Source organism: Malania oleifera, chromosome 4 (assembly GCF_029873635.1).
Source record: "Malania oleifera isolate guangnan ecotype guangnan chromosome 4, ASM2987363v1, whole genome shotgun sequence".
Lineage (NCBI taxonomy): Eukaryota > Viridiplantae > Streptophyta > Magnoliopsida > Santalales > Ximeniaceae > Malania > Malania oleifera.
Window position 1 is genome coordinate 18,796,595 of NC_080420.1, and position 26,349 is coordinate 18,822,943.

At 37.5% G+C, this 26,349-nt stretch overlaps 1 protein-coding gene across 4 annotated transcripts in view; it reads right to left on the minus strand.

Moving 5' to 3' along the window:
• Positions 1-553: 553 nt before the first annotated feature.
• The window catches only part of LOC131153146 (uncharacterized), a 52,303-nt gene continuing 26,507 nt past the window's right edge, over positions 554-26,349 (minus strand). The window contains exons 10-13 of one of the 4 annotated variants that reach the window (XR_009136165.1): positions 15,769-15,878; positions 12,210-12,384; positions 1,048-1,175; positions 838-858 (exon numbers count right to left, since the gene is read on the minus strand). Coding sequence is in view for 3 of the 4 variants with exons in the window: in XM_058105235.1 (XP_057961218.1) it covers positions 6,186-6,710; positions 12,210-12,384; positions 15,769-15,878 (810 nt within the window). In the remaining variant the exon portion in view is untranslated. Of the gene's footprint in view, positions 859-1,047; positions 1,176-6,104; positions 6,711-12,209; positions 12,385-15,768; positions 15,879-26,349 lie in introns of those variants that run through there. The other 3 variants (XM_058105236.1, XM_058105235.1, XM_058105238.1) reach the window with 3 other exon arrangements.

Sequence of the window (26,349 nt, forward strand, 5' to 3'; positions counted from 1 at the left end):
GAGAGAGAGAGGTTAGGGAAGGGGAAATGAGATAGATTAGATGAAAGAGACAGGAAGGGGATAAGCATAGAAATAGGAGGATCCCAAGGTATTATGGGGAAAAAAAAATAATAGATGATAGCATTGGTGACATGTAGTTTGGCACTTACATAACGATTAATGTCAATTTCAAGATTTTTGTTCTTATTTTGTATTTATTTTTCCAATTTGATGTTTAGTTGTCATGCTTACGTTTATGAACATTTATATTTTTTTCACTGCAATGCAGTACTCTTGTAGACTCTGAGCTGGTTGTTTCCTACTTAAAATTCCACTTCATTTACGCTATTACTATCTATAAGAACTTCTATCTCATCTCCTCTTTTGAATGGAAGATCATAATATAATCAAGAGAAACACTGTAATGTCATTTTCAGCAAACTCGTCATGAACAGTGGAACTTACGCAAAGCAGTTTAAAACAGAACTTCGAGAACTAGTAATGTAACAATTAAAACTGGTACAACAGCATCAAGAAAACGGTAAAAAAAAAAAAAAAAGTGAGAGGAAATATAAAAGTTGATTAAACTATCATTCACATGAATTTCTTAAATTATTTTGCACATGACAGGGTTCTTAATCCTCACTCTTAACATGCTTTCTGGGGAACTAAAGTTATTTATGCAGTAACAAAAAAATCACTCGAGTCTGTCTTATTTTTTTTAAGCGCATACAACACAAGGAACCCAGCCACTGCCGTAGAAAGGACTAGTTTCCCTGTCAATTTCTTTAAAGGGAAATGATCATATAAATACGCACACATCCATCGGGACAGGAAATGCAGCCTGCAAGTTGTCTGGAATTTCTTAACTGAAAATTCCTACAAAAACAAATCAAAGAGGCCAAAACTCAAATCCACTAAAATTCAGGAGTCAAAATCACAAGCAACCACTCATGCAGAAAAACAAAAGCTCCTGAACTTCCATAGTCCAAGGTTCTGAATAAATAAGTTGGTGGTTCACTGACACTGCTATAACATTCTAGGAAGAAGCAAGGGAAGTGGTCTAACCTAAAGATGAAGATGAATGTGTGTGATCCACTAAAAGCAGCTACTGCTTCCCTCACTTTTGATCATAGCTTACCCACCTTGTCAGCAAATCCAACACAGCTACCGTTGAAAGTTTCTAAAGAGAAGTCCTGCACACTCTCGGGTTTGTTGAAGATTAACTTTAAATATGTATATCTTTGAAATATATATGCCTAACTGAAAGAAGGAATAATTGTGCCCATTTCCACAGAGCATGTTGCACTCAGTTAAAGGTAGCAATCACAAAATTCAAAGAGCCTTGAAATTATGAGATGAAGCACATTGTATAAAATACCTTGTCAAAATGCAAGAAACAAGTGCATGAGTTGCAAAGAGAATTCCAAGTTAAGATTATTGGGGTTGAGCAAAGAAATAAGTGTGGAAGTAAATGTGTACAATATGAGTGTGGCCTGTTTCAAGACCCAGTCGCCAGAAAAAAAAAAAAAATGAAAACAAATAACGCAGCAATATGTGCATCACACACTTGCATATAGATTATTTATAAAATAAATTGCCTACTTTCAGAACTAGTATCACCTAGGCTGTGAGAAGAGACTTCATTCTTAAGGAATAAGAATTAGAGAGATGGTTGTCACTCATCAGAAAGAGAAAACAATTCTATTATGCCAAAACAATTGTTAAGTAGAATGACATCTCCAATTTAATTTTTAAGGAAAAGCACACTTTCCCAAAAAAATCTTATGCAAGACAGATGGTTATGGGAAAAATCCCTATATATTTCGTGCACATATGCGCGCACACACACAGATGAGCAGAGGCATATGCTCTTTTCAGCCTCCAAAATGTCAGTACTGCATTATGAAAAATTTGAAGTCTAAGAAAAATAAAACTTTTAAAGAAATAATGAGTTTGAATAACAATCAAAATCAGATGGTGAATTGTTGAGAATTGCCAAAAACAAAAAAAACAAAACAAAACAAATGAGCCAAAAGGCTTTTTTTTTTTTTTCTTGGAACAAATAAACAGAGGACAGGTATTCAAGGATGAGGGAAAAGGGAAAAAAGATTTGATACAAGAAGCAAGGCGCTGAATTTTATTTTTCCTGTATATTGAACAGCAAGAATAAAGAACACACAAAAGTATGATACTAGTGTAAATTCACAAGCTTGCTAATCAGATAGGAAACATCAAATTAAATTTCAAGCGAGTATGAGCACAAATCAAGGTCTATATGTAATTACAAGAAGTCTTTCCTTAAGCCCACCAATTTGTCAATGAAAACTCAGAATTTCTCTCTTTTTTTTCTTTTTTTTTTTTGGTAAAAGAGGGCGGCACCTCTTAGCTTTATTAGAAAACCCCTCACTTATGGCGGAGAAATACCGTGGTTCCAATCTTGTGACAATGGGACAACAAAAGCAAACTCCAAGACCCTAAAACTAACTTAACCAACATAAATCAAACCAAAAAACCAAAGACCAGCAACCAAACAAAAAAAACTAAGAACTAAACAACTATAAGTGGAAAACAAACAAAACTCCAAAAGATAACACAAAAACATCATTAGCGCAAAGAAAGAAAACCCAACAAATCCAATCGAATAATTTCCCTGACTTGCTTAGAAAGATCATCCTGACAACTATATGATCGAGAAATACCAGATTCACCCTGTTTGGCAAAGAAATCTGCACTTTTATTCGCCTCCCTGTAAACATGTTCCACTTTGAACTGTATGCCTCTCAATGCTAGCATAAGCTCTTCCCACAAATTCCATAAGTTCCAAACCGAGCACTTCCCAAAATTTATCCACTGAACCAACAAAGCAGAGTCACATGCAATCTCCACTTGATCAAATCCGAGATCTTTGCACAGATTAATCCCTAAAATAATCGCCTTCAATTCAGCCATGTTATTTGTTCCATAACCCAATAATGAGGAAAAAGCTGCTTTAAATAAACTTTTTTCATCTCTTATCACGCCTCCACCACCACAATTACCTGGGTTACCTCTACAACTCCCATCCACATTCAACTTAACCCAACCTATCCCAAGTTTACACCATCTGACTACACGAGGAAGACGAACTCCCACATTTTTTACTTGAATATCCAAAGCACAAAGGACTGCAATATTCGTGCAATAAGCAGGTGCACATTTATTTAACTTGTCTGAAATTTCTCACAAATAACCTCTTAAGACTTCAAGACAGATGGTGTATTTCTTGCTTACATAAGCCTTTAGCCTTACTTTCAACTGCTGCTCAAACTTTTATGTAGTTTCTCAAAAATCCACCCAATTTTTTCTATTAATTAATAAAATAATATAATAATATGCTTGGTTATACGGTATATTATTACAACACACTACTATATTAGGTTATCATATTACAATATGGTAACAAAATTGATTAAAATATTATATTGAAATCAGAATGAATAATTTCTGTATTTCTTGAATTGATTTTCGTACAACCACATCTCTCTATATATAATACAATCACATATTAACAAGGAAAGAATTCCTAAAATAAATGCATAAAATCTGCCCAATAAATCCCTATACAATCTCTCATATTATTGACCATTTATTCTTGGAATTCTCTAAAAATCTTCGAGATTCTCCAGTTGGATCATAAATGTCGGTCATATCCAACTTGTATGTGAAATCATCAAAACTTTGTCGAGGTAGTCCTTTGGTGAAAATGTCGGTTGTTTGTTCTTTGGTAGGAACATAGGTCATGCAAATGGTTCATTCTTCAATCTTTTCCTCAATAAAGTGTCTGTCCACCTCTACATGTTTGGTTCTGTCATGCTGGACGGGATTAAGAGAGATGTTAATGGCTGCTTTGTTATCACAGTAGAGTTTGATAGGGAACTTTACCATGACATGTAACTCCTCCAAGAGTTTCCGTAACCACAGTCCTTCACATATCCCTTGTGTAGCTGCCCTGAATTCAGCCTCAGCACTACTTCGAGCCACTACATTTTATTTTTCACTCCTCCAAGTCACCAAATTTCCCCATACAAAGGTGCAACATCCGGTGTTTGACCTTCTATCTTCTGTTGATCCTGCCTAATCTGCATCTGTGAAAACTTCTACTTCCTTGCTTTCACACTTCTTGAAGAAGAGTCCTTTGCCCGAAGAACCCTTGAGATACCAAAGGATCTTGTACATGACATCTAGGTGAGTCTTTTTGGTTGAATGCATATGTTGGCTTACCACACTAACTGCAAATGCAATGTCGGGTTTGGTATGTGATAGATAGATGAGTTTCCCAACCAATCTCTGATACCTTTCCTTTTCAACCGATATTCCGCAGTCTTCAACTCTTTTTACTGCTTCAATGGGTGTTTCACTAGGTTTGCATCCAAGCATGCCAATTTCGGCTAGGAGATCAAGGATATACTTTCGCTGAGAGACACTGATACCCATTTTTGATTTGGCAACTTCCATTCCTAAGAAGTATCTCATTTGACCTAGGTCTTTAACTTCAAACTCAGCAGCTAGGACTTTCTTCAATCTTTCCATCACCACTATATCATCTCCAATTAGAATTATATCATCAACATAGACAATCAGAATTGTTTTCTTACCGCTTTAAGACTAATGAAAAAACATAGTGTGATCTGATTGCCCTTGTCGGTATCCTTGGTTTTTTATCACCTTCGCAAACCTGTCGAACCATGCTCTAGGAGATTGCTTGAGTCCATACAGGGACTTCTTGAGTTTACATACCCTATTTTCCTCAACTCTCTTACTGAACCCTAGAGGTATCGTCATGTAGATTTCTTCTTCTAACTCGCCATTTAGAAACGCATTCTTAATGTCCAATTGCTGCAATGGCCAATCCAAGTTGGCTTTCAAGGACAGAAGGATCCAAACTGTATTCAATTTTACCACCACTGGTGCAAATGTCTCCGTGTAGTCAATGCCAAAGGTCTATGTAAATCCTTTTGCAATAGGTCGGGTTTTATAATGTTCAACTATCCCATCAGCTCTATATTTCACTGTGAAGACCCATTTACAACCAACTGGCTTCTTCCCTCTCAGAAAATTTATAACGTCCCAAGTTCCATTCTTTTCTAGAGCCTACATTTCCTCCATTACAGCTTCCCTCCATTCAGGAATCTTCAATGCTTCCTGGATATTTTTTGGAAATTTTATCCTGTCGAGGTTAGAAGTAAAAGCATGATATTCTGTAGACAGGCTTTTATAAGACATGTATTTTAACCAGGGATATTGAGTACATGACCTAGTTTGTTTTTTGACTACAATGGGTAAATTGAGATCATCCTATGCAGGTTTATCAAAAGAGGACTCCAGGTTACTTGAAGACATTACCTGATCAGGAGTGGATGAAGACTCATGGTTGCTTGGATCTATCACTAGTTCCGACTCTTTTGGTGCTTCAGGTATGAGATTCTCTATGTCCTTTAATTTTGACTTTCTTGAGTAGACAAGAATCTCCTTGTTATATTGTTTTCCTGCATCTCCCCCTTAATTCAAGTTTTCTTCTATATTTGGTAGGTTAGGAGCATTTTTCAAGACAAGCTCAGTGTTTGGGACAATTGCAGTAATAGGTTCAATGTTCGGGACAAGTTCAGTTGCAGTAATAAAGGCATTGAAATCCAAAACTTGAGCTTCTTTACTACCCACAGTCTCCCCCTGAAGCGAGGGTTTTTTGAAGTAAGGAGTAGTTTCAAAGAAAGTAACATCGGGACTAACGAATACCCTTTTTGTTGCAGGATCATAACATTTGTACCCTTTTTGGGTAGGAGAATAGCCAGGAAAGACACACTTGAGAGCGTGTGGATCCAGCTTATGTCGATGATGTATATGGACAAAGCAATACAACCAAACACTTTTAGAGAGAGATTTGAGTTGAGACGAGAGTTTGGAAAAAATGCCTGGAATTTTTGAAAAGGTGAAGCAAAAGAGAGAACTCAACTAGGCATTCTATTGATGAGAAATGTAGCTGTGAGAATGGCATCCCCCCAAAACATTTTTGGCATATTTGTAGTAAACAACAATGCACGAGCTACTTTAAGGATATGTTTGTTTTTCCGTTCGGCAACCCCATTTTGTTGGGGTGTGTCAACACATGAACTTTGATGTATTATTCCATGTTCTTGTAAATAATTTCCCATAATACAATTAAAATATTAAGTGCCATTATTTGTACACATAATTTGAATTTTTGTGTGAAATTGTGTTTGAATCATGGAATGAAAATTGATAAGCACAGAACGCACTTCAGTTTTGTCTTTCAACAAGTATACCCAACAAATATGAGTGTGATCATCAATGAAAGTAACACACCATTTTGTGTGGGTACGATTGAGAGTGTTAGATGGGCCCCCTACATCACTGTGAATCATTATAAATAGAGAGGTTGGTTTGTATTTGGACTTTGGGAAAGAAGTACGATGATATTTTGCAATTTCACAAATTTCACATTGAAAGTCAAATGATGTTTTATTCGAACAAATGGAAGGAAATAACTGTCTTAAATACTGGAAATTGGAATGACCCTTTCTAAAATGCCATAACAAAATATTACTATCCTTAGGAACAGATGCAGAATCACAACTAGCAATTTGACATTGTTCACTCACAGTAGCCTCCTCAAAGTAGTAGAGTCCTTTATATTCCTTAGCACTGCCAATTGTCTTCCCCGATGATAGGTCCTGAAAAACACAATGAGAGGGAAAAAATTTAGCAAAACAATTGGAATTTTTTGTTAACTGGCTAATGGATAGTAAGTTGCAGGATACATTAAGAACATGAAGAACAGACTCCAGTGTGATGGAGTCAGAGAGTCGGATATACCCTTTTCCTGTGACAGACAAGAGTAATCCATCTGCAATTTTAACTTTCAAGTTTCTAGCACGGGGTGAATATAATGAAAAAAGATGATAAGCATCGGTCATGTGGTCAGAAGCACCAGAATCAATAATCCAAGGAATTTTGGGTCTAGAATTTATACTCAAGGCTTGCAAAAAATTACCTCTTTAAGCTAAAGAACCTGAAGAAATATTTGTGGAAGACTGACCCAAAGTCTGAAAGGTAGAGAACATTTTGTAGAGTTGTTCCAACTGCTCAGAGTTAAATGCACCACTTGAATTGGAATTATTACTGCTTTTCTCCCTTTGAGGTCTTTCGACTTGTTTGTCAACCGTGGTTTGGTAGCCACAATTTTTGTTGCCTTGCTGTGGCTTCCAGTCAGCTGGTTTCCCATGTATGTCTCAACACGTCTCCTTAGTGTGGCCAGTTTTTCAACATGTTCACACCAAGGGCGTCCTTTCTGTCGTCTTAAACTAGATCCTGGAATAGTCCCTCAAGATACCAAGGCTGACATTTCTGGTCCAGTATGATCAGTAAAGACTGTCTCCTTCAGCATCACCTTACGCCTACTTTCTTCTGGTCTCACTTCTGAGAAAACTTCGTGTGTTGATGGTAAGGGACGACGACCTAGAATTCTTCCACGGACATCATCAAAGGTCCAATTTAAACCAGCAAGAAACTCAAACACCCGTTCATTTTCGAAGCGTTTTTTATATCGAACACTATCTCCCGGGCATTCCCACTCTTCTTCGAAACTCAGTTCGAGTTCCTGCCATAGAGCCGACATCTCCATATAATACTCGATAACTTCCCCTTCTCCCTGTTTCATTTGCCATAGTCTTGTCTTAAGCTCGAAGATCTGAGACGAGTTCTCAACATCGGAGTAGGTCTCACAGACAGCGTCACAAATGTCCTTCGCCGAAGGCAGGAAGAGATAGGTCCTCCCGATCAACGGCTTCATGGAGTTTATCAGCCACGCCATGACCATGGAGTTCTCTGATTTCCATTTCCGAAGGGCGGCAGGTTCTGTTGGGGTAGGTCTCCATGTCTCGCCAGTAAGAAATCCCAACTTTTGCTTGCCATCGATCACAAGTTTGATCAATTGTGCCCATTCGCGGTAGTTTTTTCCATTCTTCTTCTCCACCATTAGCTGGAAGGACGAGTTGTCGAGTCCTATTGAGTCTACGGTGGAGATGGCTTTGATCTCCCTTTTGTGAGATTAAGAGGTCATCGAGCCTCTGCTTTGGCTGGCGGTTTCTGCCATTGATAGCCAGGGTTACTCTTCTAGCTCTGATAACATGAAATCAGAATGAATAATTTCTGTATTTCTTGAATTGATTTTTGTACAACCACATCTCTCTGTATATAATACAATCACATATTAACAAGGAAAGAATTCCTAAAATAAATGCATAAAATCTGCCCAATAAATCCCTATACAATCTCTCGTATTATTGAACCTTTTATTCTCAGAATTCTCTAATAATCTTCAGGATTTCTACATATATAATATTATAATCCTATAATATATAGTACAATATGATATATTATAATAAATCTCTTCATAAATTATGAAAATATAACTATTTTTAATAGAGATTTTACAAGAGTATTTAGTAATCTTGTTGAAATTCCAAACAAGATTCCCACGTTGAACCATATATGGACATAGGTATCTCTGTATCTTGTGCACATTCTCAAGAATCTTATAATGCAAACCAAACAAAATATTCCAAATATCCCATTCTAGAACTCCAAAGAACATCAATCCAGAGTGCATCTTAGATCCCGCAAACTAAATGACAGCAACTTATTAAAAAAATAATTATATCAATAATAATAAGTAATCAAAAATAATATAATAATTCCCAAAAATAATTAAATATCAAAATAAACCCAAAAGAACTAAAATATCCAAAAGCAACCCCAAATTAACTAAAACTCCTAAAATATTCAGATTTCAAACACAAAAAAGAATCTCTAATTTCTCAAGTTCAACTAGAATATGATAGCCTAGAATGATTCAAATGCACTCCCTATTACCAAGTAAATACCACTAACCATCCTTGGTGTTTCTAAGTAGGGTTTTCAGATGAGAAGTTTTAATATGTTCCAAGCATTAATACTCAAAACGCACTCAGTGCCCAACAGCATGCAATTGTATTATTGCACTCAAACATAGATAAAATAGTATCAAAAGTTTGGGGAATCACCATATCCTAAAACATGTCAGCCATAAGTGTTGCATTGACTGGCATCCAACAAGAACACACCAATCATCAATGGATAGAATTCTCTCACAAGTATTGCAGGTTTTCTTATATCTACTCCACGCCATTATGAGACTATTTTAGAGAAACCCACAAATGTAAGTAAAATATGTTGAAGCTACTTCTTCAATAAAAATCTCTTAAAAAATAAGGTCCTTACCACCTTTTTTTTCTTGTGAAATAACCAAGTCCATTTCAATCATAGAAAACTATCAACTTCATTTTCTAGGAGGAAAAATTCAATGAAGTCAGCTTACTAGTGAAATAACCAAATCCTTCTTTTTATCAGTAGAAGAATTTTATTATAAGGGCATCAATGGGATGCCAATCCAGCGTAACACACAGTCATCCCTCCTCAGCAGGATGCAGAAATCTAAAATTACATTATGCTCATTCACTACAATCCTACTATGCCAGCTAGAAAGCGCATTAATCCATCGCTCTTTTAGTTTGAAGCAGCACAATAGGGTTTTGAACCCTGTACTGTTACTTTCTTTCCAAGACACCAGATAATTGCAAGGTGTAGATGGCAGGAAACAAAACACTTAGGCCCTCTCAGTAATGCCACACATCAAGCCAAAAGTAAATGTTCTCCCCATCCCCAACTTGAAATCTGATAGAAGGGAAGAAGTCATCTCAGTTTTCCTGATGAATTTCCACACCCCTACACCATATGGTCCTCCGCCAGCCTTAGTAATCCATCCATTATGCTCCAACCCATATTTGGAAGCTATCATTCCCCACCAAAGATTGTCTTGCTCTTTCATGAATCTCCATAACCATTTCCCAAGAAATGATTTATTGTAAGTGTGAAGGGACTTCAGCCTCAAGCCTCAAGGTGAAATAGGTTGTTTGACCATGCTCCATTTGAAAAGGTGGAATTTGAATTCTACCCCCACACTTTCCCATAAGAACTTCCTCTGAATTCTTTCAAGTCTCTTGACAACTGAAGCCGGTAGAGGACAGACAGACATGAAATGGACGAGAAGATTAGTCAAGGTACCTCTAATAAGCATGACTCTGCTACTTTTAGACAAGAAATTCATTTTCTACCATGCTACACTCCTCAATCTTCGAAATTGGCTCCATGAGGGAGCCCAAGATAATTGACAGGAAAGATCCCATCTTGCATCCCAGAAGGCCAGCAAGGGAAGGCCCTCTTGTACTTTCAACAATCAGAATAAGTTCACTTTTTCCAATATTCACTTCAAGCCCAATATGGTCTCAAACCCTGCAAAAATGCATAACAGATTGAGAATATGGAGGAGGTCACACAGTAAATAATAATATCATCCACGAACAGAAGATGTGACAGTTCCATGGACCTTCCATTCTTGTCCACTCTGAGACCATTAATGAGCTCTCCTTCGATACCTTTCTTCAGCATGAGGCTCAACACCTCTATCTCCACAATGAACAAGAAGGGAAACAAGGATTCCCTTGTCTCAAACCTCTGGAGGGGGAAAAGATCAGATAGACAGCCATTTATGAGCGCTACGAAGTTTTTAGTATTGATGCATTGAGCAACCCAGCTGCACCAACACTCCCTGAAGCCCATTTTCCTTGCAAGGTGAAGGAGAAAGTTCCAGTTGATGTGGTCAAAGGCTAGCTCCATGCTGAGCTCAAACACCACACCATTTCTTCCTTTAATAAGAATCCAAAACTTCATTAGTAATAAGGGCAGCATCCATGATCTATCTTCCAGGTACAAAGTCATGCTGGAACTGCCCAATGACTCCTGGAATGGCTCTTTTGATCCCTGTAGAGAGAACTTTGGCAAGGATATTATAAATGCTTCCCACCAACCTGATTAGGAGAAAATCCTTGATGTTGACAGCGCCCATTTTCTTTGGAATCAAGATTAAAAAGTGGCATTAATGCTGCTCACAAATCTGCTTGATCTAAATAATTCCTAAAAGGTATTGATTACGTTTTTTCTTGAGAATTTCCCAATTTAACTAAAAGAAAGACAAAGAGAAACCATCGAGGCCAGGTGCTTTCAATCTCCAACTCCTTGAAGGATTTCTGCTTCTACAAAGCGTTTCTCTAGCCACTCCACAGTGGAAGAGCTAAGAGATCTAATGTTGATACCATCCACCACATGTCTACCGTCTTCAGATCCAGAGAAGAGGACTTTATAGAACTCAAAGGTGCTCTTTTTGATTTCCTCTTCCTCTGCTTAGGTGTTCTCCCCAATCTTAATGCTGGAAATGGTATCCAATCTGCATTGGGCATTCACTGTCCGATGGAAGAATCTAATATTCCAATCACCCTCCTTGAGCCATAAGGCTCTAGATTTTTGTCTCCAGGAAATCTCTCCTAGGCTAATAACCTTGGTCAATTCTTTCCTGAGTGACTCTCTTTTGGCCCTTTTGCCAGCATTAAGCCCTTGACCTAGCTTATGTTCATCACTTCATCAAGATCTTTGAACTCCATTAAGAATAGCAGTTTTTTTTTGCTTGTATATCTCCAAAGGTCCTGTTGTTCCACACGTTTAGCTTTTCTTTCAGCCCCTTCAGTTTTGATGCTAGCACAAGCTAGATTTCCCTTTCCTTTTATCTGTAGCATTGACCACTACAGTTTGACAAGGTCCCCGCAGCCATCATGCTTTAGCCACAAGTTCTTGAAGCGAAAAGGGGTCAACCCCCATTTAACCCCACTGTATCAATGATTTCAGGTCCTTCAGATTATAAAAGTAGAAGTTTCATTCATATTTTCAGCAAAACTAACAAACATCCTGTGATAATTAGTTCAGGTCCTTCAGATTATAAAAATAGAAGTCTCATTCATATTTTTGGCAGAACTAACATGTTCAATGATAGATAATAAACAAACAAAATGAAAGAAAAGCATGTGTGTGTGTGTGCGCACGCACAAGTGTGTGTGTGCTTGCGTATGTATGTATGTATGTATGTATGTACGTATGCAATGTATATTATTTTCTTTTGCATTTCTATACCAATACCAATTGAAATGAAAATTTTGCAACTCAGATATGCGCATGAAAGATGATAAAATTTTGCAAATTTTCAAATGAGACAAAAATTTGGTAAGGAAACTAGAAAATATTACCTCTGGTAACTTATTCTGCATAGCAAGATGTTCCACATGAAGCATCACATTTGATGAAGCAGGAATCCAAAGCTTGGAATCAACATCAAGATATGTTTTTGACACTATGTCAAACAATGTATTGGCACCATTCTCTATGGCTTTCAAGATGGACAGCTCTCTATTTCTGCGATTCCTGAAAATAATGAACTATGCTAGATCAGGTTCTTGTTCATGCCAATATGCCTATCATTTGTTCCAAGATGCAGAAAGATCAAGTACGAATCCTTGAGTTTAGTTTAAAAGTGGGTAATGGCATACAAGTATGTGATGCAGGGGCAGTATCAAGGTTCTGCAGCCATGGAAAAATTAGAAGAGAGGAAGGGAAAGGGGCAAGAGAGGAGATACGAGGGGGGAACTCACGTTCACTTCCAATTCAAATTCACCAAGTAACTTACAACATGGCTTTCACACACTATTCAGAAGAAATCCTAAACACATAAAATTACACATATGCCCCTAAAACTACATGGATTACAAACAAACTCATACTTAAAACAAATATTACAAACAAACCCCCAAAATACACATAATATTATACTAATTAAAATAAATACATAATAAACTACTAATTAAACCTAACAATTCCTTGACCTAACTCTTCTTAATTATTCTCCAGCAAGGATCTTCCCACGATCTTGCTCCTTGTCCTACATCAACTCTCCCCCCGCTAGAGAAATTTGGCCTCAAATTTTGAAATGTTGGAGGATCAAAAGGGAGAAGCAAACTTGGACTCTTCGAAAACCAACACTTGAATGAGATAAGAAGCCATGTTCCATTGGCAACCATAGACTTGACTTGATAATTAGCATCAATGAACTCATTGGGGATGACAAACTCTACAATAGAAATGTTTGAAAGACTCTGAATAACTTCAAACACATTCATTGCCTTGCTTGTAGTGTCTTCAAGTTGAGTAACTTTGACATGATCAATAATCTCATATTCTTTGTCCCAGTTGGTTGGTAGAGCAGGCTTCAAAATGATTTTCTTTCCATTATAGTGGAAGACATGTGTTCTCATGTCCTTGAGTCACACCCAAACCACCCAACCAAGGAGGAACAAGGAGTACATGGCCAATCTTAATAGGTATGATATCAAACCAAACTTGAGCCAAATATTCACCCATTTGGATAGGAACCAAACATCTCTCGCTAACATGTATAGTAGAGTTATTAACCCAGATACCAGATGAAGCTGCATTCGAGTGACTCCATTTATGGAAGCCACATTCATTGGACATCTTCCCTCAATAATGATTTTGCAAACCTTTTCTTTGCCATTGAGAAGGGTGTTGAAGAGCTTGAAATTTTGCCCAAGGTATGATAAATGGCATTCCTTTGTCCTATAATTTGTCATCATGTTGCTGAATTTATGCACGCGCGCGCGCACACACACACAAATATATATATGCTGCAGGTTTATATCACCAACAGCCTTTCAACACAATTTCCCTCAAGCCCTACTCCCAATTTCTCAAAAACTATCTTTAATTCACCTTGATATTGATTGTAACAAATTCACGTAGAAAACTCAAAAATTACAGCAAAAAAAAAACCTGATTTTTTTATGCTGGCAGCGACAATTTCTAGGTTTCGTGCCAAATTATTGCGCTTGCTTGCAATATATTGTGTCCGCAATCAAATATCAAGCTGCAGATCAAATTATCATGGAGAAACTCAAAATATCGTGCCTGCAGGCAATTTCTAGCGAGACAGGAAATTGCAGAAGACTCTGGGACACTTTCTCATGCGCTTCACAGGCACATGGAGCACGTGAGTCACCAGCAGTGAGATTCCGGAGATGAACAGGCAAGTGCAGATCAGTGGGTTGGGAGCACAGTGGTGGAGCTGCTGTGATGAGAAAAACACAAGACATTAGGGATTGTTGAAGGCCAACAGCTGGAATCCTTTTGGCTGGCGCGTGAGACTATCAGAAGCAATGAAATTGTAGGGAAAGGGGCATCAGGCTGTTCTGTCTTTGATGGTATGTGTGGTGTTGCAGGATGGTGGCTGCAAAGTAGTGTTCAAGCAAATGAGGACAAAGCTGGAATTTTAGAAAAAATTCAGAAACTGCTTTATGGAATTTTTTGTTTTTTTTTAATACTGAAATTTCAGAACAGTAATGATGAGATAAGAGAGTAACAGAGAAAGAGAGATTATGGAGATAATGGAGGGGTGAGAGAGAACATAATAGAGAAAAGAAAGAAGAAGAAAAGGAAGAAGAAGAGGAGGAGAAGAGTGAGGGAGAAAGGGTGGACGGATAGCTAGAGAACAAGAAGAGAAGAAAGAAGAAGAAGCAGCAGATAGGAAGCAAGAAGTTACAGAACAAAGGAGAGAAGGAAAGAAGAAGAAGAGAGGGCGAAGAACAGGGCAGAAGAAAAGAGAGAAGGGGGCAATGGGGGGATTGAAATGGAAGAATGGAGATCAAAGTTGGGCTTTGATACCAAATGATGCAGGGGCAGCATCAAGGTTCTGCAGCCATGGAGAAATTAGATGAGAGAAAGGGGAAGGAAGGAGAGAGGGGATACCAGGGGGAACTCGATCACTTCCAAGTCAAACTCATCAACAACTAACTTACAACATGGCTTTCACACACTATAATAAGAAAGCCTAAACACATAAAATTACACACATGCCCCTAAAACTACATGAATTACCAAAAAAAAAAAAAAAAACCCCATACTTTACACAAATATTACAAACAAACCCCCAAAATACACATAATATTATACAAATTAAACTAAATGCATAATAAAGTACTAATTAAACCCAACCATTCCTTGACCCAACTCTTCTTAATTATTCTCCAACAAGGATCTTCCCACAGTCTTGCTCCTTGTCCTACATCAGTATGTTAATTTGTCTGATGTAAACAAGAAGGTTTTTCATTTTTGATAGCTGATCTTAATAGTTCAATGAAAATGCAAAGCCTCTGTACGTACATCACATGGAAGCATTAGACTATCAGTTACAGCCAAGCAAACCTAATATCTAGACAAAAAATCTGACTCCAAATCCATTTTGCACCCACACCAATCCTAGTATTATAAATTATACTCTATGGCAAAAGACACAACCACTTGAGATTTAGCAAAAAGATGCAGACTTTCCCTAATGTTTCAAAAATCCCACGAACCTCCCTCAACATTTAATTTTTTGAAATTTTTACCAGGCTACTTGACAGTAAATAAATGGAGGGGGGGTATGAGTTTCCTGGAAATCAAATGTCAATAGAGGTCTACAGGATTTCTAAAAACTCAAGGGAGGTCTCTGTCCTTTTGCCAAGGAGAGGTGAGCATCTTTTGCCGCATCATATCTTGGCTTGGACTAAACAGGGTACATGAAGTGGATAAATGTTATGTTTGAAATATTAGAGGGAAAGCAAAGTAACAAATCATTCTTCGAAATCCAACATGAATTGCTTATGGATGGTTGAAACATAAATATTAAGTAGAACTCATAAATATATTTAGCATGGTCATGAGAAGAAAACAGAAAAAAATAATTGTGTACCATACTTGAGATATGCACAAAGCATGTGCTTTGGCCACAAGTTCACTCTCCCATGCATGGGGATTAAAGCATGTGGAGATAGATCCAAAAAATTGTAAGTTGTTTGGAAGTACTCCTACAAGAAAATTTGAATTGTTGCAACATATGAGATTCTTCAAATATAAACATCAAATACATATAAGACTCAAAATATAGCAAATAAAAAAAGATGATATGTTAGATTACCACTTTACGTAAAAGCTTAAGCTGTTAGGTTGTGGGCCAACAATGCATATCAAGCTTTAACACTCCCCCGCACGTGCAGCCCGACAGCACGTGGAGAGATAAACACATGATAAATAGCACACATAATAAGGAATGCAACATTTTATTTTATTTTTAAATTGCGGGCAACAAGACTAGAACCCAGGACCTCCTGGTAACCAACTCTAATACCATGTTAGATTACCACTTTACCCAAAAGCTTAAGCTGTTAGGTTGTGGGCCAACAATGTATATCAAGCTTTAACATGATACAATTCATGACAATCCTGCACAACACTAATGAAAGATATAACATATATAACACACACTGCCCACCCACCAAACGACCTATGCATGTAAAGATTAACACCAGGACTTCTTTTCTCCTCCCCAGATGCTTTACAGTGACGAAGTGAACACAAAGAGCTGCGCATAGAGTAGCACTAGATTGTCCAATTTAACATTGTTAGATATATATTAAAACCCTTCCAAGGCAAGCCTTACCCAACAAGCTAAAGCCTTAAGGTGAATTGGTTCTTTGACATGGTATCAAAGCTATAGTTTCCAAGTAGTACAGCATTCTACTCTTGGTGCTTGCATTTACTGCCAATTTGTTAAAATTGTCTTAGTCCCCGATAATGGGTCTCAACTATCATTTGTCTACCTCTCCACATGCAATTGCGCTGCACATGGACGGGAATGTTAAGGATTTGCATTAATTGTTGGCTCAAAATCTTAAGCTTTTAGGTAAAGTGGTGACCTCTAAGACCAAGAGGTCCAAAGTTCAAACACCACCTACTCTATTCTACTAATTAACACTAAAATGACAGCACAAGGTATGGTCGGCCCGTGATTTATCCACTCTTCAAGCCCAATGGACTTTTAAGTGTGAGTTGCGTTAGATAGACATTAAAACCATTCTTAAGCCTCACCTAATGAGTTTAATCTTTTAGGTAAAGTGGCAGTCCAACAAACATAATGCGAAACCAACCATAAAGGGGGAATAAAAAAAGTAGAGTTAAAAGCCGAGTAATGAATATGTAATTTATAGACAATCCTCTCTACTTCTAGGCACACAAAAAACCAAGAAATGACTGCAACACCACAAGTATTCAAAAAAGGAGATGGTACAAGTATGTTGAAGATGCAGAAGGGTCAAAATTTTAAAGAATCTATTTAAATTACAAATTTACATACACGTGTGTGTGTGTGTGTGTGTGTGTGTAACTTGTAAATTACGAAAAATATTAAATATCTTATTTTCTCCAAACAATGCCCAAGAAGCCGGAAAAATTAAACAATGAACTCCATCCCTATTTGATCTAAAATAATGAAATTTTAGGCATATTAAAAGTATTTTGAGAAAAACATTCTTTCATGCTGGGATTAAAGTTCTCTCATGATTAAAGTGAACGTCTATCAAGAATATACATAGGAAGCCCGAACCAAGGTTCCAAAGCAACAGCACCACCTCATATAGGAGGTGTTTGTGATTGAGATATTGAATACAAAATGGAATTTCTGTATTTCTTGAATTCTGAATTATGTACACCCTAATCTTACAATATATAATACAATCAAATATTCTAAACAAGGAAACAATCTCCCTGCAGAATAATATACAATCTTCTACATTTATCCACTTTCCTAATTTACTACATATTCCCACGAATACTCGGGATTTCAACACTCCCCCTCAAGCTGGATCATAGATATTAATCATCTTCAACTTGTTAATGAAATCATCAAAATTTTTTCGTGCTAACCCTTTAGTAAAGATATCTGTAGTTTGTTCCTTGGTAGGTATGTAAGTCATACAGATGGTTCCTTCTTCAACCTTCTCTTTGATAAAATGCCGGTCCACTTCCACATGTTTAGTCCTGTCATGTTGAACTGGATTGAGAGAGATACTGATGGCTGCATTGTTGTCACAATAGAGTTTGATAGAAAATTTCACCGGAGTCTGTAGCTCTTCCAAGAGTTTCCATAACCATAGTCCTTCACATATTCCTTGTGCAACTGCCCTGAATTCAGCTTCAGAACTACTTCGAGCCACTACATTCTGTTTTTTGCTTCTCCAAGTAACCAAATTTCCCCATACAAAGGTGCAATATCCGGTGGTAAACCTTCTATCTTCCACTAATCCTACCCAATCTGCATCTGTAAAAATTTCTACTTCCTTGCTTTCACATTTATTGAAGAAGAATCATTTGCCCAGAGAGCCCTTAAGGTACCTGAGGATCTTGTACACAGCATCTACATGAGCCTTTTTTGGTGAATGCATGTGTTGGCTTACCACACTTACCGAAAATGCAATATCGGGTCTGGCATGTGATAGGTAGATTAGCTTACCAACCAATATCTGATACCTCTCCTTTTCAACTGGTATTCTGCAATCTTCGACCCTCTTTACTCTTTCAATCGGGGTTTCACTAGGTTTGCATCCAAATATGTCAGTTTCAGTTAGGAGATTAGTGATATACTTTCGCTGAGAGACACCGATACCCTTTTTTGATCTAGCAACTTCCATTCCCATGAAATACCGCATTTGTCTAAGTCCTTAACTTCAACCTTAGTAGCTAGGACTTTCTTTAATCTTTCCATCTCTACTGTATCATCCCCAGTTAGGATTATATCATCAACATACACTATCAGAATTGTTCTCTTACCACTTTCAAACTGTTGGAAGAACATAGTGTGATCTGATTGCCCTTGTCAATATCCTTGATTCTTTATTACTCTTGCAAATCTGTCAAACCATGCTCTGGGAGATTGCTTAAGTCCATACAAGGACTTCTTAAGTTTACATACTCTGTTTTCTTCACCTTTCTTACTGAAACCTGGTGGTATCGTCATATAGACTTTTTCTTCTAACTCTCCATTTAGAAATGCATTCTTAATGTCGAGCTACTATAGTGACCAATTTAAGTTAGCGTTAAGGACAAGAGGACCCGAACTATATTCAAGTTTGCCACTGGTGCAAATGTCTTCGTGTAGTCAATGCCATAAGTCTGTGTAAATCCTTTTGCAATGAGTCTGGCTTTATATCGTTCAACTATCCCATCAGCTTTATGTTTCACTATGAAGACCCATTTACAACCAACTGGCTTCTTCCCTCTCGACAAATTCATAACGTCCCAAGTTCCATTTTTCTCCATGGCCTACATTTCCTCCATGACAGCCTCCCTCCATTCAGGAATTTTCAGGGCTTCCTGAATATTCTTTGGAATTTTCATCATGTCAAGGTTAGAGGTAAAAGCACGATAACTTGTAGACAAGCTTTTATAAGACATGTATTTAGACCAGGGATATTGAGTACATGACCTGGTTTGTTTTCTGACTTCAATGGGTAAATTGATGTCATAAGGTACAAGCATATCAGAAGGGAGCTCATGGCCATGTATGACCTGATCGGGATTGGGCGTGGACTCATGGTTGCTCAGAGCTATAACTGGTTCCAGCGCTCTTGGTGCCTCAGGTATGAGATTCTCCCTGTTCTTTGTGTTCGGCTTTCTTGAGTAAACAAGTATTTCTGTGTTATTTTGCTTTTCTGCATCTCCCCCTGAGGTTAAGTGATCTTTTGTGCATGATAGGTCAGGAAATGATGCAATGGTAGACTCAAGATATGATGTAATAGTAGACTCAGTGTATGGCACAGATTCATCAACAGAGAAATCAAAGAACCAATCTTCACTCCATTTCTCTCCCTGAAGAGAAAGCTTTGGGAAGTAAAGAGTTTTCAAAGAACGTGACATCAAGGCTAACATACAATTTTTTCGTGACAGGATCATAAGATTTGTAGCCTTTCTGAGTAGGAGAGTAACCAATAAAAACGCACTTAATGGCACGAGGTTCCAATTTATCTCAATTGTAAGCATGAACATGAACAAATGAGGTACATCCAAAGATTTTCAGAGAGAGATTGGAGTGGAGCCGAGTGTTGGGAAACCATTCTTGGAGTTTCTGGAGAGGAGTTGCAAAAGAAAGGACTCGACTAGGTATTCAATTAATGAGATGTGTAGCTATTAAAATGGCATCACCCCAAAAATATTTTTTCATGTTTGTAGTGAACATCAATGCCCGAGCTACTTCAAGAATATGCCTATTTTTACGTTCAGCAACCCCATTTTGTTGAGGGGTATCCACACAAGAACTTTGATGAACAATTCCATTTTCTTGAAGATAATGTCCCAAGATATCATTGAAATATTCAGTACCATTATCAGTACGTAGAATTTGAATGTGAGTTTGGAATTGTGTTTGAATCATCGAGTGGAAACTAGCGAAAATGGAATGAACTTCAGTTTTATCTTTCAACAAGTAATCGAACAAATACGAGTATGATCATCAATAAAAGTAACAAACCATCTCATGTGAGTGCAATTAAGAGAACGTGAGGACCCCCATAAATCACTATAAATCATAGTAAAGGGTCTGGATGGTTTGTATGTGGATTTAGGAAAGGAATTACGTTGATATTTTGCAAGTTCACAAAACTCACACTGAAATTCTGAAGACGTTTGATTTGAAAAAATAGAAGGAAATAAACGTCTTAGATATTGAAAATTTGGATGACCATCCTAGAATGTCATAACAAAATTTCACTATCACTAGAAACAGATGCAGAATCACAAATAGCAGTTTTACATTGTTCACTCACATTAGCTGATTACGCGTCAAAGATGCGTAATTAGGGCGTTTAAAATCGTGCATTCAAGATTATAATTCTAATTAAATGCCCAATTATGTCTAATATTTTTAACGTCGAACTCATTTGATAATCTTGAGATAAAAATATCCTATTTTATTCATAAATTTACGGCCATTCGTGTTTTAATATTGCAGGACAATTTCTGGAATTTTAAAATTGAAATTTAAAACATATGTGATGCCATGCACGAGACCGTGAGCCATGCATGTATATGTTTGAGACCGCGTATCGAACTCATGTCCGCGTCGAAGTGTGCGTGTTTGAGGATAATTTTCGGAAGTCGAGCCGTGTCCATGAAGGCGTGGAATGTCCGTGATGTGTGGACAAATGAGACACCATGCATGCACGTGATGTGGGACTTGAGTGTGAAATAGAAGGTGGGCTAGCCATGCAAAGGTTGACGTGAGCTGGGCGCTAAAGGATGCCCGTAAGCATGCGTGAGAATTCTCTTGGGGTTCAAAGTAGATGTCCCATGTATGCGTTGAAGGGGGTCTCGGGTAGCTGGGTAGGTTGTGACCCACGTTACGAAGCCCAAGCGGCTGGCAGCAACATGAAGACTTATGTGCATGCAAGGGCCAGCTGGGCCATGAGGCGTGCATGCTGCTGGAGAGGCCCATCAAGGCCTGAGGAAGCTTGAAGCTGTACGTGAAGCCCATGAGCTAAGGATCCGGTTGTGGTGATTTGACCACGTGAAATTGGGCTTCCAATGCGCTGAAGGAAGCTAGAACCCGAGGGACTGCAAGGCATTAAAAAAAAAGAGGGGGGTGGCTTTTGAGGGCAGCAATTAAAAAGTAGCTTTGTAGGGTTTTCTTTAGTTTTTGAGAGGGGGGGGGGGGGGCAGCAGATTTAGCAGGGGAGGCAGCGCTGGAGACAGAAGAGAGCAGCAGCAGCAGCTTTGCTGTAGTGGGAACCCGAGCTCTCCTTACAGCCTGCTCCTTTCTCCTTTCTTTTCTATCTTCTCTCTCTCTCTCTCTCTCTTTAAATTCAATTTTGCCAGAATTAATTTTATTGTTGATTTTTTAATTTATTCAAAGTTTGGATTAATTTTTGTTTAAAAATAGTTTGTTTAATTTGAGAATCTTCTTTTTAATTAAATAAATCCATGTTTAAATCTCTCTCTCTTCTCATTTAAGGTTTGTCTTACTTCATATTTTTAGTTTGAGTTATTGAATATTTTATTTGGGTATTAAGTTTATGTTTAAGATTTTTATTTGGCATGCTTCTTTAATGGTTTTGCTTCCCTTAAGTGTTAGTTCATCATTTTGTTTAAGTTTATTATTAAGTTAAGTTTATTTTTATCTTGTTGGGTTATACTTTAATAGGTGTTAATTGATGATCTTATGGTTGTTAGATTTTAATTTTTTCTGATCTCATTATAAACTTTCGTACTTTCATTTGGTTGGGTTTTAATTACTATTTAGCATAGTTGGTCTTTTTTTAGTTAAATGATTGCAGGTTATTTTCTTTTGTTATTCTGGTACTGAATCTGGCGTTTATTTAGTTCATTTAATGCATGTTAATCTTTTAGTTAGGATTTATGTATTTCCATTGCAAAAATCTCAAAAATTCCAGAAACCGAATCTGAACAATGTTCAATAAACTTTTCACACGAGTTTGGAACTAAACCGCATTCCCTGAAGAGACGATTTGGCCCTTGGGCTAATTATTACATGATTGAACTCCTATACTTGGAATAACTTTCGAACTGCTCATTTTTAGAGTGAGCCAAGTTTTTGGCGTCGTTGCGGGGGAATGTCAATTTTAGTTTCAAACTAGTGTATTTCCCGTTATTTTAATTCATCTCATGAAAAGAAAAATGAGTATTGAAGAAAATATGGCTACACCTGCACCACACAATCTTATGGATTTTTTGCAGCCTACATGCACTACTGCACCATCTTACACTGTTTACCTAATGACGCACTTAATTTCATGATTCAGCGTGGGAGGACGTCATTGATACCTCAGTTCTACGAGATGGAAACTGAGTGTCCTTATCAACATTTGACTGAATTTGAGTTGACTTGCAATTTTTTTTTTTCTAGAGCTAGAACTGATGAATTTACTAGATTTGGTTTATTTACTTCCTCTTTGAAGGATAAAGCAAAATGTGGTTTAATTCTTTGAAACCTCACTCTATCTCTAATAGGGCTGATATGGAACATGAATTTCTGCATAAGTTTTGTCCCTCGCAAAGAATTCAATTTTTGCAGGAACAGATCATTCAATTTATGTAGAAGGGTGATGAGACTTTTCGGACTTGCTGAGAGAGGTTCAAGGATCTAATAAATATTTGTCCTCATCACAGATTTGAATTATGGAGGTTAGTCAATTATTTTTATACAACTCTTACTCCTGATTGCAAACAATTTGTCCAAACTATGTGCAATAGAGAACTCTTCAGCAAGGAACCGGATCAGGCACTATCATTCTTTGATTACTCAGCTAAAAGTGTCCGACAATGGAATACACGATACTATCAAGCACCAATGACAGTTAACCTATTAGCGCAATCAGTGGTGGAGGTAAATATGAGTCAACATATTATCCAGACGCTATTCTGTATCAGTATCTACCACAGCAGATCTATCAAAGCTACGCACTTCCAGGATTTCAATCTAATAAAGCTCCTATTCCACTGACGACGTCTTTTGAGGATAGCATAACACAAATGGCTAATACACTTCAGGAATTTATGCAGATTAATACTCAAACCATGAATGAATTGCAGGACACCATTAATAAGATGAGCACGCAGTTGAATATCTTAGAAAAAAGGGAATTTCCGGTAGAACCTCAGCCTAATCCTCAAGAATACCAGCAGCAAAAGAAACAAATACATAATGTTTATCTTGAGACAGCAGAGGCCGTTATTACTTCAAGAAGTGGGAAAAAAGTTTCCCAACCTGAGATACTCATTGACAGACAAACATCTGTCCTGACACCTGAAGTTACAACTAAGATAGATGAAGTCAAAGAAAAACCAGAGGAAGCGAGCCCAGAAGTGAAGAAGTCAGTTAATAAGGAGGCCGAGACTAATAAGGAGTACCAACCTGTGGTACCTTATCCTCAGAGATTGGCAGTTGTGGAACCGTCACTCCCTACTGGAGGAAATGTCAATGAGTGCAATACTGAAGCAAATCTTTACAGTAGTACGGTGATGGGTACACCCAATAAAGAGGGTGAGCAGAATGGTGAATGTTTAATTTTCAAGGAACCAAATAAAAATTTTAATGTTGATGCTTCTGAAGAACCAAAAATAACTGATCTAAAAAACTTTGCCTCAAAGACCGGTTCTTAAAAAAATGAATTTCCTAGAAAATATACTAAATAAAGTTCCTTTCTTGTTAAAACAAGGAATGCAGTCTGCACATGTTTTGTCTGATACCTTATAACGTATTGATTTATTTGAGGCTAACTTTTGTGCAGGTAACAAGACTGATTCATTGTGGGTCTTCAATTTATAAAACTACACCCACCAGATGAAATTCCTCCAGAGCCTCCGCCAGACAAACTGTGATTTTTTTCTTTCCTTTCTTTTCATTTTGTTTTACCTTATTTTATTTTTAGTTAATTCTCATGTACATTTTTCCTAAGTTTCAATTTTTCTTTTCCCTTACTTCTCCACCCAGGTACGCTCTACTTCCCCCGTGCACATCTTTTTTATTTTCCTTATGCTTTCACATTGAGGACAATGTTCCACTTTAGTTGGGGGGGATGAGAAAATACATTGAAAAAAAAAATAATTTTGATTATGGATTATTAGGCCATGATTAACACTGACTTATACCCTGTACATACTTGCATATAACCTAAGAGTTACACACTTAAGCTGTATAGTGGGTTATTTATGTGTAGTTTCTCTTTATATGGCTAATCTAGGAATTGCAACTCTATGTAGGTTGATTAGTAGTTCATTCGTGTTAATCTGGTTATATAAACTCTTGTATTTACATGGTATCTCATGAGGCTGAAAATACACGTTCACGTGAGAGAGCGCCCGTGGCAACTTTGACACCTTGTGAGGTACTATTAAGTCATTTATCGTTCTTTTGAGCTTTTGACGTCAGCTCAGAGTTCATGAAACTCAACTTTCCCTTTTTTTTTTGGATACTCTTTGTACACTAATCTCGATTTTTGACTTGCTAGCCTAAAGGTGACATCTAGTGGGGAGATACAAACCTAAGTCTTATAGCCTACTCAAAATGTGAAGGCTGAGCCACCCCTAGAATAGACTTAGTTCATGAACTACTGTTTGAGCTTAATTCATATGGGTGGTATGAAGACAACAAAAGAAATGTAATAATTATCCTAATTGGCCATGAAAAGAAAGAAATTGAAGAATGAGCAAAAATAAATAAATAAATAAAAATGCACCAGAATGGGGTGAAAGATTAATTCCTGCTCCACACAACTACAACAAAAAGTCAGGGACACGACACATGTTCTCCACATATGAAGACTCTTCAACCGCCTAATACCTCAGATGTATTCACGCCTGGTTTGTGAATAAGTTGATCTAGGGTGGTCTTGGTTGGATATGGCGAGTAGGTGAAAAGATGCTAAGGTGAAGGACCCGACACCTCACAAATAAGTTGGATCCTTTTCAGAATAGTCAACTTCATACATTTAGCGTTTGTTCCTTGCAATATGTGGGATGTTTGATCATGACACTCCTCCTCACATATGACGAGAGAACCCATCCTTTTTGAGTGTTTTTGAGGGTATACCAGTTAGGCCGAGTCAAAATGACTGTTCTGTAGGTATCCACTGGTATCCTGGGTGTAATGAGTCATACACATTACTTATGCCTTGAGATTTTGCCTATTTATACTCGAATTTATATGGCTTCATTTACTCTAAATTGTAATTGCAAGTTAACTTTATGTGAGTATACTGTTCTTAATGGATATATAATGATGAAACTTGCATGAATGACTTACTTCGGAGTTGCGTGAATTGTGTACGAAATGGTATGCTTGTGTGCAATGTGGTTATATTCTTGTATGTGAAATGGTATGGTTGGGTCGCATGTGCATTCATTTAATGTCTGTTAGAATTCGTATCTATGGGTATCGCCCTAAATTGCATTCACGTTTTTTTCTAGAGACTAGCAAAACGTTAGTTAGGGGGATGTGATTACGCATCAAAGTTGCATAATTATGCGTTTAAAATCGTGCATTCAAGATTATAATTCTAATTAAATGCTCAATTATGTTTAATATTTTTAACGTCTAGTTCATTTGATAATCTTGAGATAAAAATATCCTATTTTATTCATAAATTTACAGGCATTTGTGTTTTAATATTGCAAGACAATTTTTGGAATTTAAAATTGAAATTAAAAACGTACGTAAAGTCATGCACGAGACCATGGGCCATGCACGTATTTGTTTGAGGCCACGTGATCGAACTCATGTCCGCGTCGAAGTGTGCATGTTTGAGGATAATTTTCGGAAGTCAAGCTGTGTCCGTGAAGACGTGGAATGGCCGTGACGTGCGGACAAGTGAGACGCCATGCATGCACGTGATGTGGGGCTTGAGTGTGAAATATAAGGTGGGCTAGCCATGCAAAGGTTGACGTGAGCTGGGCGCTGAAGGAAGCCCGTGAGCATGCGTGAGAATTCTCTTG